The following is a 16,475-nucleotide window of genomic DNA, read 5'->3' on the forward strand; positions in this document are numbered from 1 at the left end:
GGAGGGATCCTCGCCCAGCTGGAAACGAAAGTCCCTTCCAAAAAGGTCGCTCCTCCTCCGGAGCTGGTCCCCAAAGAACACAGTAAACAAAACTGCTGCAAGACCGTGTAACTCTTTAAGTTTGAAAATTTCCTTCCACACAGTGTCTGTCTTGTTTTTTTCCTGGAGAAAAATAGATTTTTAATGTAAATCTTATGCTGCCTAAAACCTTCAGGTCTGAGAATTACTTCAGTCTCTGCGTGTGCCGCTTGATTAGGGACACAGAATGTGTCCAGCCAGCAAAGCGCACCGCGGAGTCTCAGACGTGAACCTCGCTAACCTGCTGCTACTTGAAATGGAACCTTCTCTCTCGCCACTGCTGCTTCCCAAAATGGCTAGTTCTTAGCATACGGATCATAAAATGGCCTTTTCTACTCAGAAATAGTAATCAGAGAGGAAGGCCGTGCTTTCAACTGTTCCCTTTCCTGGAGGTGCCAGCCGTCAGACCCAGGGCTAGACCAGATAGGCCCTGAGCTTTTCACAGATAGCAAGTTATTTAACGTTTAAAATCCTTTAGTTTAAAATTCTTTTCTAAGATGAAATAAAATGTTATGACCAGAAAAAAAGAGTTTGATTAATTTTTTTTTGGTCTTTTTGAGACCGGGTCTCCCTATGCAGTTTGGGTTGGACTTGAGCTTGCTTTAATAGCTCAGGCTGGTCTAAACCTTGCAAGGATCCTCCTGCCTCAGCCTCGTGAGTGCTGGGATTATAGGCACGAGCCACTACAACCCGGTTGAGTTTGTTTAATTGCCAAGGAACGGAAAGCACGCAGACGATAAGCTTCTCCAGCACCTTAGTTAAAACACAGTGCTTTTCCAGCTGCCGCAGGCTCCAAAGTACCCTTCCTTAGACAGGCAGAGACACAAACGAACAGAGTCACCCAAATGAGGGAAACCGGCCATCTGACGCCTTTGAGCTCCTAAGTTGCCCTCAGTGGGGGTCAGGCTCAGCTCCCCAAGACTGCAGGGTGTAGTAAGGGGGGCAGGTACTTGCTGGAGTCTTGCATGGTCAGCTCAGAAGCAGTTCAATCCCGTTCCTGGACTGCAGACCTGACTCAGGTGATTCATGGACCCTCCCGTTTCCATGTCCTCTGCTCTGAGGTAGTGACAGTGCTTCTCGTAGGCCCACTCTGAAGGCCAGGCATCTCTGCCTGGACACCAGGGCTGGGGGGGACACAGCACAGCTGGCTGGTGCTTTGGCCTTGCAGGTTATTTTTGGTTTGTTTGTTTTTTCTTTTTCTGAGGCAGACTGGCCTTCAACTTGAGAGCTTCCTGCCTCAGCCTCCCAAGTAGTGGAGATTACAGCCCTGCACCACTGTGGCCAAACGCAGGAGTATTTCACACAGGACAATCCTAGTCCTCGTGTCCCAGAATGAGTGCGGCTGGTGGTGACCAATTTTGGAGAGAACCTGGTCCTCAAGGTAGCAGACCTACCAGGCGGCTCTGATTTCTGAGCTTCAGGCCGTCGGTTCTCGTCCTCTGTTGTGGGTCTCTGGGCTGTGTACTCCTGTGTGGCTCAAGCAGGGCCTGCTCAGGGGACAGTTATTTATTAGTCATTCATCACGCCCTCTCCTTCACTTCTGCTGTGCTCCAGCGCCCAGCCAGAGGCTTGATGAGAACCTTAGAGTTTCAGTGAAATGCAGCAAACTTCAGAGAATGATTCACAACACATGTTATTGTTTTTAAGTTAAAAATTCTTATTTTATTTGCCGGAGTCTGCTGTATATAATGACCCCAGGCCTGCTGGATGTCGGCAGGGACAGGACCATCACCTTGACCTCGTCCTCCCTCTCTGCTTGGCCACCTGCCTTCCTCACCCTCAGCTTCCTCGGACCAGCCTCCTCCTGGGGGAGAAACCCAGCCCTGTTCCGGCTGTCTGACCCAAAGACCTGGAGTGGCCGTGGGGACCTGTGGGACCAGTGTCCAGCTGGTGCTCACAGGCACGGGGATAGGACAGGGTGGCCAAGGGCAGCTGAGAACCAGGCATGGGACAGGAAGGCAGTGCTGAGCCCTGGCTCCTGGAACCTTGGGATCTCACATTGGGGACCCCCAGGTGCTCCTTAGCCAGCAAGAGTGGCCAGTGGGGAGGGAAAGCCCTCAAGAGCCATCCACTTGGCCGGGCAATGCGGTGTATTCTGGACTCCCACTCTCTGGGAGACTGAGGCAGGAGGGTCTCAAGTTCTATCCCAGCCCCTACAACTTAATGACGGAGACTCTGTCTCACAACTAAAACAGATACAAATTTAAAAGACCTAGGGGAATAGCTTGGTGCAAGGGCCTGGGTTCAATCAGTACTAAGAAACACAAGAGGTGCTGGTGGCTGCAGGGATGAACTGTTTTATCTTCGATAAAAGGAGCCGAGGTCTCTCCAGTCCACAGTTTAATAATCACTGGAGTGATTTTCTTTCCTAAATTTAAACATGATAAAAGCTCGCCTGACCTCAGGTGTATTCCAAAACCACACTGTCTCTCAGTGGGACAAGCTTCTGCTTAGCTGCTGCTGCTGGTTCTCCTCTGCAAGGAGGAAACATTGCACCTGCATTGATTATGTGTACTAGCTAGCTAGCTTGCTCTCTCTCTCATTTGGGTTTTTGAGACAGAATCTCTATGTAGAACTGGCAGCGATCTTCCTGCCTCAGCCTCCTGAGTGCTGGGGTTACAGGCGTGAGCCACCGTGTCTTACCAGATTTTTGCGTGTTATTTTTCTCTGAATGACACAATACACAAGCTATTTACACAGCTCTTATCAGTGATAAGAGCCTGCAGTGGCGGGGAGGGCTCCGCAGGTCGTGTCCAAGCCCTGCACTGGGACGTGCGTGGGCCTGAGCACCCCTGAATTCCGGCATCTGCGGGTCCTGAAGCTGCCCCCTGCCCCTAGGGTCCACATGCTGGGTATTCCCTTGCATTCAAGCAACACTTAACAAGAACACTTTGGTTATTTTCACGCTTTTACTATGAGATTGTTGTAAAGATTGCCCTCTGTTCCCCGCTTGGGGTTATCTCCTACATGCTTGGGTTCTACGCTAAATGGTCAGAGAGCTTACACACAGGGAATCCACTGGTCAGTGATGAGCGGGGAAAATGCATCTCATCTCTTACTGGGCCACGTCTGCTGCTGTAGTGAATGCAAGGCTCGTGGGGAGCTGATGCAGGCACCCCACGACCCAGACCTTGCTGAGAAAATGCATCCCAGCGATAGCTCCTCCCCCAGCAGGTGTCTGAAGGGCTAAGCCCGCATAGTTTGGGATGGTGTTGGCTGTTTCCCATCTTACTGTGTAGTTTTTTTTTTTTTTTTTTTTTTGCCTTGTCGAGACCCTGTGTCTCAAAAAGCACAGTTCAGGCTGCCTTGAGCTCACTTTATAGCCCAGGTTGGTCTTAAACTCACAACAGTCCTCCTGCCTCAGCTTCCTGAGAATTATTGCATACTTCTTAATGCCCATATATTTTTTATTAAGTTTACTGGTACATTTAGATGCACATAATCAGCACGTTAATCATTGGGAATTTGTACCTGTACACGACATAACTTGATCTTTTACGCTACTTTCCTCCCCTCCTGTCCACCCTTCTTCCTTTCCTTATTTACAAAAGCTTTGTGTTGCTGAGCCAAAATCCCCCACAGTCCACGTTAAGAGAGCAGAGGCGTGTTTGGCTCCGAGTGTGCAGAGGTTTCAGCCCACAGCTCCGAGGCTGGGTGCGTGGAGAGGGAGGACGGCCCCTCTCCCCTTACCTTGTTGGCATAGCCTCACACCCGCGATCGCAGCACTGAACCAGGAGTCGGTCACAACCTCCGCACTCGGCCACCCCGAGGATTCCGCCCTCCCGGTGACGGCACTCAGCTCTGGGCCTCCAGACACAGCGCGGGCACTGTCCCGCCTTCCCGTCTTCTCATTTGCCTTTCTTTTCCCTTTTTCCCCTTACCCTTCCTCCTCCCTAGTTCCTCTTCTCATTTGAATATTTTCCTCCTATTTTGCAACATACATTTTGGTCCTTATTTACAGCTTTGGTTTCTCACACCAGAGACAGTGTGGTGTTTACACGTGTGTGTCTGACCTACTTCACTGAAGAGTGTGGTCTCAAGGTGCATCCATTTAGCTAGAAATGCATGTCCTTCTTTATGGCTGAGTAGTACTCCACAGCAAGGACCGCCCCCCTTCTTTACCCATCACCACAATGCCCACATATTCTTATACAAACACTTTCAGTCAAAGATTTTTCAGTCTTCATTTTGTCTCCAGTAAGAGTTCGCATTTCGGGGCTGGTGGTTTGGCTTAGCAGTGTAAGTGCCTGCCTCGCAAGGGTGAGGTTGTGAATTTGATCCCCAGCACCAAAAAAAAAAAGCAAAAAACCTAAAAAAACCTCTTGCTGGTATTCAAATCATAATTTAGGGGCTGGGGATTTAGCTCAGCAGCATGAATTCCCTCTTGGCAAGTGTAAGGTCATGAGTTTGATCCCCGGTACCAAAAAAAAAAAAAAAAAAAAAAAAAGAATTTAATACGTTAGAGCTGGGTGTGATGTGATGCACTCCTATAATCCTAGCACTTGGGAGGCTGAGGCAGGAGGGTCATTGTAAGTTCAAGACCAATCTGGGCTACAAAGTGAGCCCAAGGCCAGCCTGAACTGCATAGTGAAACCCTGTCTCAAAAAGACAGAAAAAAAAAAAAAAAAGAAAAGTGCTTGCATTTTTTCAACAGTGTATCTTTCCATTTGGAACAAATGCTGTGTTTTCTGCTTTTTAAAAACCTTATTGAGAGGCACAGCCTTGTTCCGCTTCTCGGGCTGGCTTTGCTCTCCTGGCCTCAGGGGACCCTCCTCTGTCTCAGTAGCTGAGCTTTGCCCGAGCTGCTCAGCTTTGTTTCTTCCCTTAGTTTAAAGAAATTAGTAAGCTTTACGGTTGTGGAGCAGTTTTGTGCTCCCAGGGAAGTGGAGCAGGAGCACAGAGATGTTATCAGCTGGTGACCCCAGCCTCACCCAAGCGTCCACCTGGAACCCGGAGCCGCAGTTAGCTCAGCCCGTGGGGTGCAGCACGGCTTCCCCACTCAGATCCTCTGCGACCAGCCTGTGTGACCTCGGCAGCTGCAGTCGGAAAGGTCAGACAGGAATCCCGGGGGTTTCCCACTGGGGATCATGACCATGGGGGAGCTGTCACCAGCACTGCTTACCGAGAAAGTGCTTCTCTGCCTTGGGATTGGAAATGCTATATCCTTGGTTATGGTTTAAATGAAGTTTGCCACAAAGAGAGGCATACATCGGGGGTGCATACGCCGTTCCCACCAACAGGTCGACCCCTGAGGAGCTTGTGGCCCGTGGGCCGTTAGGAGGTTTGCTCCCGCTCCTGTGGGGCAAGAAGGTCGCTGGGGTGCCTTGGAGGGTGGCGCCTTTCTCCATGTCTTCCTCCCTTTCTCTGGGCTTCCTGGCTGCCAGCAGTCTCCTCTGCCCTGGAGTCAGCAGACCACGGACCAAGACGTCTGGAGCCGAGAGCCAAAAGGAACCTTTAAGCCTCTGAACTGCCATCTCAGCAGCAGAAGTGACTAATACACTCTTCATGCCCTTAACAGTCACATGAGTTACCCTTGGCCTGCTTTCCTCTGGTGGCCTGGCTTCACAGCAGTACACACTGAAACATCTTTATGGCTTTGTAAGTTTCCAGCGTCTCCTCACTTACTGGTCTTTTTTTTCTTTTTGGGCGTGGGAGATCGGACCCAGGGCCTGTGGTGCTCCGCCTGGCTCTCCTCTGAGCTGACCCAGCTCAGTAGCCTCTTTATTCTTCTAGGTCAGCAGCTCTGAGCTGTGTGTGGCACGGCCCTCTAGCTCTAAAGCAGTGTGAACTCTGGGGAGAGAGAGGAGCTCTGGTCTCCGAGGGGGCCAGGCAGGCAGGGCTCTGGGGACCCCCACCTCTCTCCTAGCAGGTGACTTAGCTGTTATTGGTTCCGTACAACAGAAACAAACCCACGATCTTCAGAAAATGATGCCATTTACAACACTGTAAATGAACTTCTGTACGTGGTTTCCAGTAGTAAACTTAGGGAACTATTATGCCAGACTGATGTGTAGAAAGTTATAAACTTTACTGAACAACACCCAATGAGATCCAGGGAAGTGGAAGGACGTTCGTAGCTGCTTCGGAACAGCCAGCACGGTGGGCGCACCACCCTGCTGGCCCTCGGTTCTGGCACAGCTGTGGGTTTAATCCGATAGTGACCAACAAGCCTTTCACCTGGAACCTGTCGGGTTGGTGTTAATGGTTTTATGTAGCAGATGGAGGGCTAAGAGAGATGATTTCTCTGTGTACTGAGTGTAAAGCTGTAGGAATCAAGGTTTTTAGCAAAGTGCAAATAGGCCGGCGTAGCAGACTAGAGAGCGCAGCAGCGGACGTGGTGTGCGGTGGTTCACCGCGTCGTGCAGGGGGAAGGGGAACTGGACAGCTGCTTGGTCACTCGGGGAAAACCAGATCCCGACCTGACACAGAAAAAGTCAGTTCTAGGGCTGGGCTGGATCAGCGCACAGAGAGAGCTTCCCTAGCTTGGGTAACACCCTGGTTTCATTTCTGTTCTCAGAAATGAAAGAATGTTTTTAAGACAAAAATGACAATCTTAAATGATGATAAATTCTACTGCACTAAAGTTAAAATCTACTTATTAAGATTTCTGAAAGTGGAGCCAGGTGGGGTGGTGCCTGCTTGTAATCCCAGCACTCTGGAAGGCTGAAGCAGGAGGGCGATTACAAGTTCAAATCCAGCCTGGGAATCTTAGTGGGATGTTGGAGACCACTACGCGGCAGCTCTGAGCAGGATTTAAATTTACTAACTGGCTTCTATGTTTAACTGTGAGTCTGTCCTAGGCTTAGGCCCCTCGCCTGGCTGCGGGAGCAGATTCATAGTAAGTGAACCTCTATGTCCTTGCTGGGGCCTGTAGTGGCCTGTGAGGCCAGAGATACCTCAAAGGGCAAGATAAGGCCACAGCTGTGGACACTCTGGCTCCAACCCCAATTAACTAGGGAGAGATTGCAGCTATAACAATTACTCCTACAGTCTCACTTCTACCATGTCTTCGTGATAAGACAGTGCTACTGAATTGACTTGATTCATGACTTGGGAGACGTCCTGGAAGTGACTCCCAAGGTCCTGCTCATTGCCTGCGCTTTCCTCAGTTTCTCTGCCCTTTGTCCTTGGTCCTTATGTAGTGGACTGACCCAGAAAATCCTTTGTCTTTACCCTCAAAGCTTCAAGCTTAATTAAAGGGTTTTGAGCCTCCCAGAGCCCTAAAAATCATACAATTTGTCTCTTTTTATTTAACCTCCACCGTACACTTGTTTTGGAGATCAGGGATCTAGGACAAACCTGATAGTGTGGGATGCTGTCTCAAAATAAAAATTTAAAAGGGCTGGAGATATAACTCATTGCAAAGGCCCTGGGTTCAATCCTACCCCGTCCAATTCTACCTCTGAGGCTTTTGGGGAACATTGTATATCCAAGGCATAAAACATATGTACAGTTCACTGATACAGGAAGAGATGCCCAATTTTACTCATACTTAGAGGAGTGCAAATCAAGACAATAGTGAAATACCATTTTTAAAGAACTGTGGCAAAATATAAAAAATATAAAATTTCCCAGTTGAGGTATTTTAGAGTACAATTTAGTGAGATTAGGTACATTCCCTATGTTGCACAATAATCATCATCACTTAGGTCCAGAATCTTTTTGTTACTTAAAGAAGGAGCTCCAGACCCATCAAGCATTCACCCTCCATTCCCTGGTGTCTGGCTTCTTCTATTTAACGTAACATTTTATGTACGCATATGGTAGCATTCTGTTCCATAAGGCTTTCAGCTTGCAGGGAGTGTTACGTACCTGGCCTCTCACATCTTAGCTACCCTTTCCCTGCCCTTCTCAAGCTGCCCCACCAAGCAGAGCCCATCCACTAAACACACTCGGTGGATGTTTGTTTTCCATGTGCCTTCTGTGCCAATTGGCCCATCTGTGTCACCACAGAGTCATTTGCCTTCGTCATACACTACACAGCAGCCAAAATGAGAGCATGGTTACCCACGACAGAATGATGACCTTGGTCACAAAATGTTGAACGAAGAAGGATAACTTGAAGGAGAAACAAAGTGTCACACCCTTTTTGAGAAGGTTCAAATACAGGTGAAAGTAAGCAACATGTTACTGGGATGGAGCAGGAGCAGGGGACTGAGGATGCACAAGTCCTCAGGTCCACAAACTTCAGGTCGGCGATCACCTCTGAGAGAAGACAGATGGAAAAACCAGCCCACACAACGGAATCCCTGCTAATTGCTCTGTTCAGTGGTCCTTATACTTCATTGTGATCAGAATCACTTGGAGAGCTGCTTAGAGCCTACATTCTGGGGCCAATCTCAGATTTCTGTCTCAGTAGGTGACACACGGGATCTAAGAATGTGTGTACTGTTCTGGGCACCACACTTTGAAAACGTCTATTTGCACTAGGACTGTTGTGGATTCACAAGGGCTCCACCCCATTATATCTGCATTGATTTTTCTTTTTTTTTTGGGGGGGGGAGGTCAACTGTAGATCAAAGATGAGAGTGAGATATGAGCCAGGGATTATTAGTAATCCAGTTCTAAGCTCCTGGGTTCTCTCCCTGAAAGTCAGACTTCTGCTCTGAAAGAAAACTTAAAAATAACAGTTTTGGAAGAATTTCAAGACCATTTAAAAAAGAAAAAGAACGTGATTGCAGAGTGTTGTGGTGCACATCTGAATTCCAGCATTGTGGAAGACTGATGCAGGAGGATTACAAATTACAACTCACAACTCAGCCTAGGCAATTTGGCGATTTAGTAGGAACTCAATTTAAAAAAACGTATATATTAACAGTTGCTTTTTTTTGGTTCGGTGGTATTGCGATCAAATTCAGGGCCTCTGCACTAAGACACACCCCAGTTGTTTACACAATTTTTTTTTCTGAGATATGCTAATTCACTAAATCGCCCAGGCTGGGCTAGAATTTGTGACACTTCTGCCTCAGCTTTACAGAGTGCTGGGATTACTTGTGTGTGTTACTACTGCTGGTTTAACAACTGCTTTTAAGAGATGTCTAACAAAAAATAATTCTCCCTTTGTGCATCTCCCTGAATATCATTAACCTTTAGGAAGGGCTTGGCAGATCACAAATCTACTTTTGTGGATTCAGCACAAATTGTATTCAGATAAAACATCCTTCCCACTTTGGTTCTCAGCCTTCCCTTAAGTGGTCTAGGTAATTATCTTTCTTCCTCCCCACCTGATCTGGTTGAGATAACACAGAGGACCAATGTAGAGGTCACATTCTACAGTCTGTAGTGTGCCGTCCACCCACGGAATTCTGCGACCTGGTTATCATCGCACACAAGCAGCTGGTACCCACAAGCAGCTGAACGCAGAAGAAACGCCCTCAGCCACAGCCACAACTCCAGGGCGGAAGTTTGTCTTGCCAGAGCCTCCTAGCTTCCCCTAGTGCGGCCCCTGGGACTTCCGCCAGCAGCATTCCCGCGGCCGGAAGCAGCGAAGGAAAGTGCCGGAAGTCACCGCCCAGCAGGATGCCATTGGCTGTCTGCCGGAAGCTGGGCGTGCCGGAAGCTGGGCGTGCCGGGAGCTGGGCGTGCCCCCTGCGCATGCGCTGTTCCCACGTGCTTCCGAGACGCCATGGACCTCTGCTGAGACCGGTGAGCACCATGCTGCGAATCTCTGTCTTTCAGGCTCTGAGGCTCCTGGCGGCCTCTAGGGTCCCTCTTTTGGGGGGCCCCGGCGCGCGCTGTTACGGCTCGGGTGGCCCGACTGTCGGCAGCAACGCGGCCCACCCGCACGACTTCTTCACCACGCCTATCTTCTATGTGAACGCGGCGCCGCACATCGGGCACCTGTACTCGGCGCTGCTCGGCGACGCCCTGTGTCGCCACCGCAGCCTTCGGGCTCCCAGCGGAGCCGCCGCGCGCCTGTCCACCGGCACTGATGAGCACGGCCTGAAGATCCAGCAGGCGGCGGCCGCCGCGGGCCTGGCCCCGCGCGTGCTGTGCGACCGCGTCTCCGCGCAGTTCCGCCGGCTGTTCCGGGACGCGGGCGTCGCCGCCACCGACTTCTTCCGCACCACCGAGGCGCGGCACCAGGAGGCCGTGCAACACTTCTGGGAGGTGCTGGCGGCCCGGGGTCTGCTTTACAAAGGGCTCTACGAAGGCTGGTACTGCTCCTCCGACGAGTGCTTCCTGCCCGAAGCCAAGGTCACCCGACAGCCGGGCCCTTCAGGGGAGTCGTGTCCTGTGTCCCTCGAGAGCGGGCACCCCGTCTCCTGGACTGAGGAGGAAAACTACATTTTCAGGCTGTCCCAGTTCCGAGAACCTGTCCAGCGGTGGCTACGAAGCAACCCGCGGGCCATTGTCCCCGAGCCTTTCCATCGTTTGGTCTTGCAGTGGCTGGAGGAGGAGCTGCCTGACCTCTCAGTGTCTCGCAGGAGCAGCCACCTGCACTGGGGCATTCCTGTCCCTGGAGACGATTCGCAGACCATTTACGTGTGGTTGGACGCGCTGGTCAGCTACCTCACTGTCATTGGCTACCCGAACGCAGAGTTCAGATCTTGGTGGCCGGCATCCCAAGTCATAGGTAAGGACATTCTCAAGTTCCATGCCATCTATTGGCCTGCCCTCCTCCTTGGAGCTGGATTGAACCCTCCACGTCGCATCTACGTCCACTCCCACTGGACAGTGTGTGGCCAGAAGATGTCCAAGAGCTTGGGCAACGTGGTGGATCCTGTGGCCTGTCTGGATCGCTATACTGTGGATGGCTTCCGCTACTTTCTCCTCCGGCAGGGCGTTCCCAACTGGGACTGTGACTACAACGACGAGAAGGTGGTTAAGCTGCTGGACTCCGAGCTGGCGGATGCGCTGGGGGGCCTTCTGAACCGGTGCACCGCCGGCAGAATCAATCCCTCTGGCACCTACCCGGCTTTCTGCACTGCCTGCTTCCCGACTGAGCCAGGGTCGCAGGGGCCGGCAGTTCGCGCGCAGGCAGAGGACTATGCTCTTTTGAATGCAGTGGCTGCTTTGCCTGAGCAAGTGGCCAACTACTATGATAACTTTCAAATCTATAAAGCCCTGGAGGCGGTGTCCAGCTGTGTTCGGCAGACCAACGGTTTTGTCCAAAGGCATGCTCCGTGGAAGTTGAGTTGGGAGAGCCCAAGGGACGCTCCTTGGTTGGGGACAGTACTTCATGTGGCCTTCGAGTGTTTGCGAGTCTTTGGCACTTTGCTTCAGCCGGTTACCCCAAGCCTAGCTGATAAACTGCTGTCCAGGCTGGGGGTGTCTGCCGCAGAGAGGGGCCTTCAGCAGCTCTTTTTCCTCCCTCGGTTCTATGGACGACAGTGCCCTTTTGAAGGGAGGCGGCTGGGTCCTGAAACTGGGCTTTTGTTTCCAAGGCTGGACCAGTCCAGGGTTCGGATGGTGAAAGCTCAGGGGACATAGAGACTCAGTTCTTCCTGGTTTGTGGTAAAATTCAAATGTTTTTCCTTTTAGGAAAGTTTTACTCGTGTTTTCTAAAGTGTTGCATCAGATGAGCACACAAGCTGTGTGTTTCCCTGTGACAGGGCCTCCAAGCACCTGCCCTGGTTCATTTCTCTTTGGCCATTAACAACTGGCTTTGTCCCACAAGTCTGCAGGAAAGATGGGTAAGAGATGGGGGTGCTGATACTGTTCCTCTCATTGTACCCTTTTCCAGCCAGCGATTTGTGCAGTCTACCTCGTAGGGTGTCCGCTTGTCAGGCTAATTAGTACAGTGACATCCTTGTGAGTAGGGTTTGGAGGTCCCCAGCCCTAGCTTCTGCCTACTTTGGTAGATGGTTAACCCTACTTTGTTATGTGTAACTGGGTCTCCTGTTAAAAAGGAATTCTTTTACTTAAACTTGAAAACCTTGTGTCCTAGACGAGATGAGTTTTGCTTACGTTCATCCCTATTTAAATTCCTGCAGCCAGGACACTCTTAGTCCAACAGTCCTGGTCTAACTAGTAGGTGGCTGTGGTCGCACACAGTTAAGATTGAGGTTTCAGAATATTTAAAATAAATTAGTTTCTGCTTCTTCACCTCTTGGGTCTTTCACTTATTTTAAGGGGTAACTGCAACCACTGTTGTTTTAACAGAAAGCAATAAAGTAGAATTTTCAGTTTCTTAAAGACTACTGAAAAATGACACTTGCTACTATGCTAGTGTTTCACATTGTTTATGTGATAAACTATGAAACTTGAGGCACTTGATGTTAAAAATTTCCAACTTTAATAACAAGTATGACTAATTTGTAGACTTCAAAAGAGCAATACTCTATTTGTTCTTAATTTTGTTATTCACACACATAATTTACCTCATGATTCCTTTTGGTCAATTGAGATGTCATGTAGAAATTGTGTAATAGTTGCTGAAAATATTAATACTTGAATTCAAGTTTTTTCTGATTGTTTTGCTCTTTTAATTTATTAAAGTTTAAAGGTTCTGAGTGCCTTTTTTAGATCTGTTCTGGAGAATTTGTTGAGGTGAGGGTGGAGGGAAGAACTGATCAGTGCTCCAGGAGTCTCCGACTGAACTTGGAGATCTCTCCACGGCTCCCCAGGAGAACCTCCCAGAGGAGATTTTTAAGTTATTAGTTTATACAATGGCTCAACCTAGGAAACCAGAATGATGTAGGTGACTGTAGCTGTGAGGAATCAAATGCAACTTCCCTCAGAAAATCAGAAGTGTGGTAGCAGGCAAAAAGTGTGTTAGCAGTTCCCCTGGAATCAGCAAGGCAAAGGGATTCCTAGTTGCTGGGAAAATAATGCCTAGAGGCATTCTGACGTAGAAGGACCATTTCTGAAAACTGGTCCTCTGGGCTGGCTGGCACCCTGTTGGTTACTGGGGGCTTTCATATGACGCACGGTGTTACAGGGATGGGCAAAGCAGGAAGCGTCTCCCAGGGCTGGAAGGAGCAGAGGCTGGTGAAGATGGCAAGTGTGAATACAAAGGAAGGGACACATTTGGACAAGTAGTGAGGCCATGACCTCTGTGTCCTTACAGCTGCAAGACAGTTCCTGCCAGGGCTGGAGACACAGTGTCTTTCCCTTGAAACTTTCTGTGGCTTGCAGTGGTCATGCACAGGTGCGTGGCTTGCTGATGGATGTGAGTGGAGTTCGTTTTGTGCAGCCTGTCACAGGTGCAGGACTTAGCTGGCCTCTTGGATGTGTGGTTAAGGTACTCAGAAACACCCAAAACAGACAGCGCAGTTATCCCAGAAGACGGGATGCTCTGAGCAGAGCCATTGTCGAATCTGGTTGTGATCATCAGTTGGTTGTAAACACGCTGCTCTGGACCAGCTGGACACATTGGACCTGACTTTGTGGTGCTATGAACAGTGACCCAGGTTCTCTGGAGTGCCAAAGCACAGCATGGAAAACAAATATTTTTTTAAAAAAACTTGTTTTATAAAATGCTAATGCTAGAGTTATTCAAGCTTGACAGCTGAGATCATCCTTCCTGTGTTGGGGATGGGAGCAGGGGGCCTTGTGCTGGACAGGTGCTCTACCACTGAGCCATATCGCCAGCCCAGCAGCAAGGTTTCCCTAAAGTTAAAAGGGCCTAAAAAACACATCTTTGGTCCCTTGGATCATTAATCCACACTTTTCCATCACATTTTCTGACCTTTTTTCTCCAAGGCTTAGAACTGTGGGGATAGTCATTGGTGTAGCCTCTGCTTTTAGGTATCTGGGGCCACATTCTCAAGCCAGCAATTTTAGAGGAACAGTCTAAAGAACAAATGAATGATGCGTGTTATCTACATTCCGGACATGAGGTTAGAAATCTGCTTGGCAGCGTTAGGAAGTTTTCCACTTGGTTCCAAACTTGGAGAAATACATTTTGGAAGATGAATTGGCTGTCTATGGTGGTTCTGTTTATAGCCTCCTATTCCTTGAGCCCCTTGACTGGAGCTTTTCAGTTACATTTAATTATATGTATGGAGGTTGTAACTTCTTGATAACAAGAGACTGATAATCCTAAAAAATGCCCTCTGCAGTATACAGTGGATCCTTGACTTGGAAACTCAATGCATTTCTGTGGGCTGGCCATAACTCCTGTTGGGGATTAAAGTCTCCTGTACACAGGCAGACCTTAATGTCCATTCAAACACTGGTCCAGAATTTCTCACTCCACACAGGAAAGGAGGTTGTAATGTTCCTTCCAGACCTCTTTAAGGGTTAAACCTGGATCTGAGACCATCTGGATGGACAGGCAGCCTGCATTGAGCTCATAGCTCAAGTCTCTCAGTCGTAAGCTAAAACAAATCCTGGTCATAACCCAAGTTGTTCGTATGTTAGGCAGGATGTAACTCAATGGTCCACTGTATTTTAGAATAGCTTTAAAAGTCACCTAGGAATTTTAAAGGGTCTTTGGTTACATTTTTCTTATTACTGAGATAAAATACCTGACACCCAACATTAAGAAGGAAAGGTTTATTTAGCTCACAGTTTGTGGAGGTTTCTGTTCATAATCGCTAGCTCCCAGGCAGGATGGCATGGCACAAAGGCAACTAACTGTTTATGACGGTGGCAGATACGAAAAGCGGCAAGAACAAAAAGGCAAAAGAGGGAAGCACGCCTCTTGCCCTCATATGTATGCCAGCTCCCTGCCCCAGGTGGGTACAGCACTCACACTAGACAACAAACCAATCACAGAAGCTAGATTCAGCCATCTTTGAAAGGCTTACTGCCCATGACCGTATGAGGCTTTGGGGAGACATTTAGACAGAAGCCATAACTGCCTTTGAAGTAAAGAATTTAATAAATTGGATTAAGTTGCTATAAAACTTAGCAGAAACTCTATGTAGGTTATATAAGAAGCAGAACTTGTAGCACTGAGCTTTTTTTGTCAGTGCTGGGCATTGAACCTAGGGCCTTGTGTTAGGTAATTGCTGTACCACTGAGTTACATCCCCAGCCCAGGTTTTACTTCATTCCTAGAATGCAGTTAAGTAAAATTATAATGCATAAGAATCCTATTTTAATACTATAGAAGAAAACTACTGACATAAAGTTCAGTGTTAAAAGTATGTATGAGTAACATGAAAGCTGACAGCTGGGTTTTCTTTTTTTTGTTTTGTCTTTTTCCTTTTTATCGGTACTGGGGATCGAACTCACAACTACCTGCTTTCAAGGCAGGCGCTTATGCCACTGAGCAACAGCTGGATTTTCATGCCAGTCGTAAGTATTGGAAGGAGTACTTTTTTGCTTGGCTGTGAAGTACTTTTAACATTCATTATAACATTGTATGACCTAGCTGGGCATGGTGGCACATGCCTATAGTCTCAACACTTGAGAGACTGAGGTAGGAGGATCCCTAGGAGTTTGAAGCCAGCCTGTGCTACTTGTTGAGTTCAAGGCCATTGTGTACTACATAGTAAGACCCTGTCTCAAAAACAAGTAACATTGTATTACCTAGTATAAAAAAGTGATTAATCCTCAAAGTCCAGGATATATTTTTTAATCAAGGAATTTGTCTTGATGTAGATTGGTTCTTTGTTATAGGTTTTAAGTCTACATAAGTGTATAAAATATGATTTAATTCAGTACTTTCAGTGTTCTGGCTAAGATTTAATTCCCTTTAAAAAATAAAATATGTAACTGAACATTCCAAGTCTGTGGGCCAACTATTTCCTATGGCTGGGTAAAATAGTTATCCAAGATTCTAATCAGCAGAGGAAGGTACAATAAGAATTGAATCCTCACAGGCTGGGTGTGGTGATGTATACCTATAGTCCTAGCATTTGGGAGGCTGAGGCAGGGGGATCTTCATGAATTTTTGAGGCCAGCCTGGGCTACAAAAGTGCATTCAAGGCCAGCCTGCACTAGGGAGTTATAGTGCAGTTAACAAACAAAAAAACCAAAACCAAAAATACACTGCTGTGAAATCTTTTTTAGGTGCTAGAATACTGAGGTTTCAAACCTATAAATGAAAGTTGAGAAAAGCTCACAGACTGTAACCTGGGTTCCTGTTAAAAGATTTAAAGAAAGTTAAGGTTTAATGTATTTTAAATGGTTTTAATTTTATAATTATTTAAGGGAAAGATTTAAAAACAAAAAGATTCTTAAGTGGGCCTGGATTCAAAGGGGAAAAGATGTGTTAGCAAGTGATCACGATATAAACAGCAGGTTACTTTGGGACTTGTTACTGGATAGGAAGGCATCCTAAGCCTATAAAAGAGGCCCATTAGGGGGGCTGAGAAAAGCCATATTCAATGATAGCCTTCTGAATTACCAGTTTTGCTGTTTTTATCTTATCCCTACTCTGACAAAAGATAGAAGTTACATAGTATCAAATGTAACATCAGAATCCAGTCCTATTGGTAGGAAAGCAACTATTGAGACAGAATCCGGGAACTGTGAGTGTGCCGCACCACAAACTATGAGTGA

At 48.0% G+C, this 16,475-nt stretch overlaps 1 protein-coding gene across 5 annotated transcripts in view; it reads left to right on the forward strand.

Moving 5' to 3' along the window:
* Nucleotides 1-9,582: 9,582 nt before the first annotated feature.
* Nucleotides 9,583-16,475, forward strand: part of Mars2 (methionyl-tRNA synthetase 2, mitochondrial) — a 40,847-nt gene continuing 33,954 nt past the window's right edge. Inside the window, exons 1-2 of one of the 5 annotated variants that reach the window (XR_010050958.1) lie at nucleotides 9,583-11,714; nucleotides 15,225-15,266. Coding sequence is in view for 1 of the 5 variants with exons in the window: in XM_005000715.4 (XP_005000772.3) it covers nucleotides 9,598-11,511 (1,914 nt within the window). In the remaining 4 variants the exon portion in view is untranslated. Of the gene's footprint in view, nucleotides 15,696-16,475 lie in introns of those variants that run through there. The other 4 variants (XR_010050956.1, XR_010050955.1, XR_010050957.1 and 1 more) reach the window with 4 other exon arrangements.

Source organism: Cavia porcellus, unplaced genomic scaffold, assembly GCF_034190915.1.
Source record: "Cavia porcellus strain 051 isolate PalLab524CR breed Dunkin Hartley unplaced genomic scaffold, mCavPor4.1 scaffold_12, whole genome shotgun sequence".
In the NCBI taxonomy this organism is placed as follows: Eukaryota; Metazoa; Chordata; class Mammalia; order Rodentia; family Caviidae; genus Cavia; species Cavia porcellus.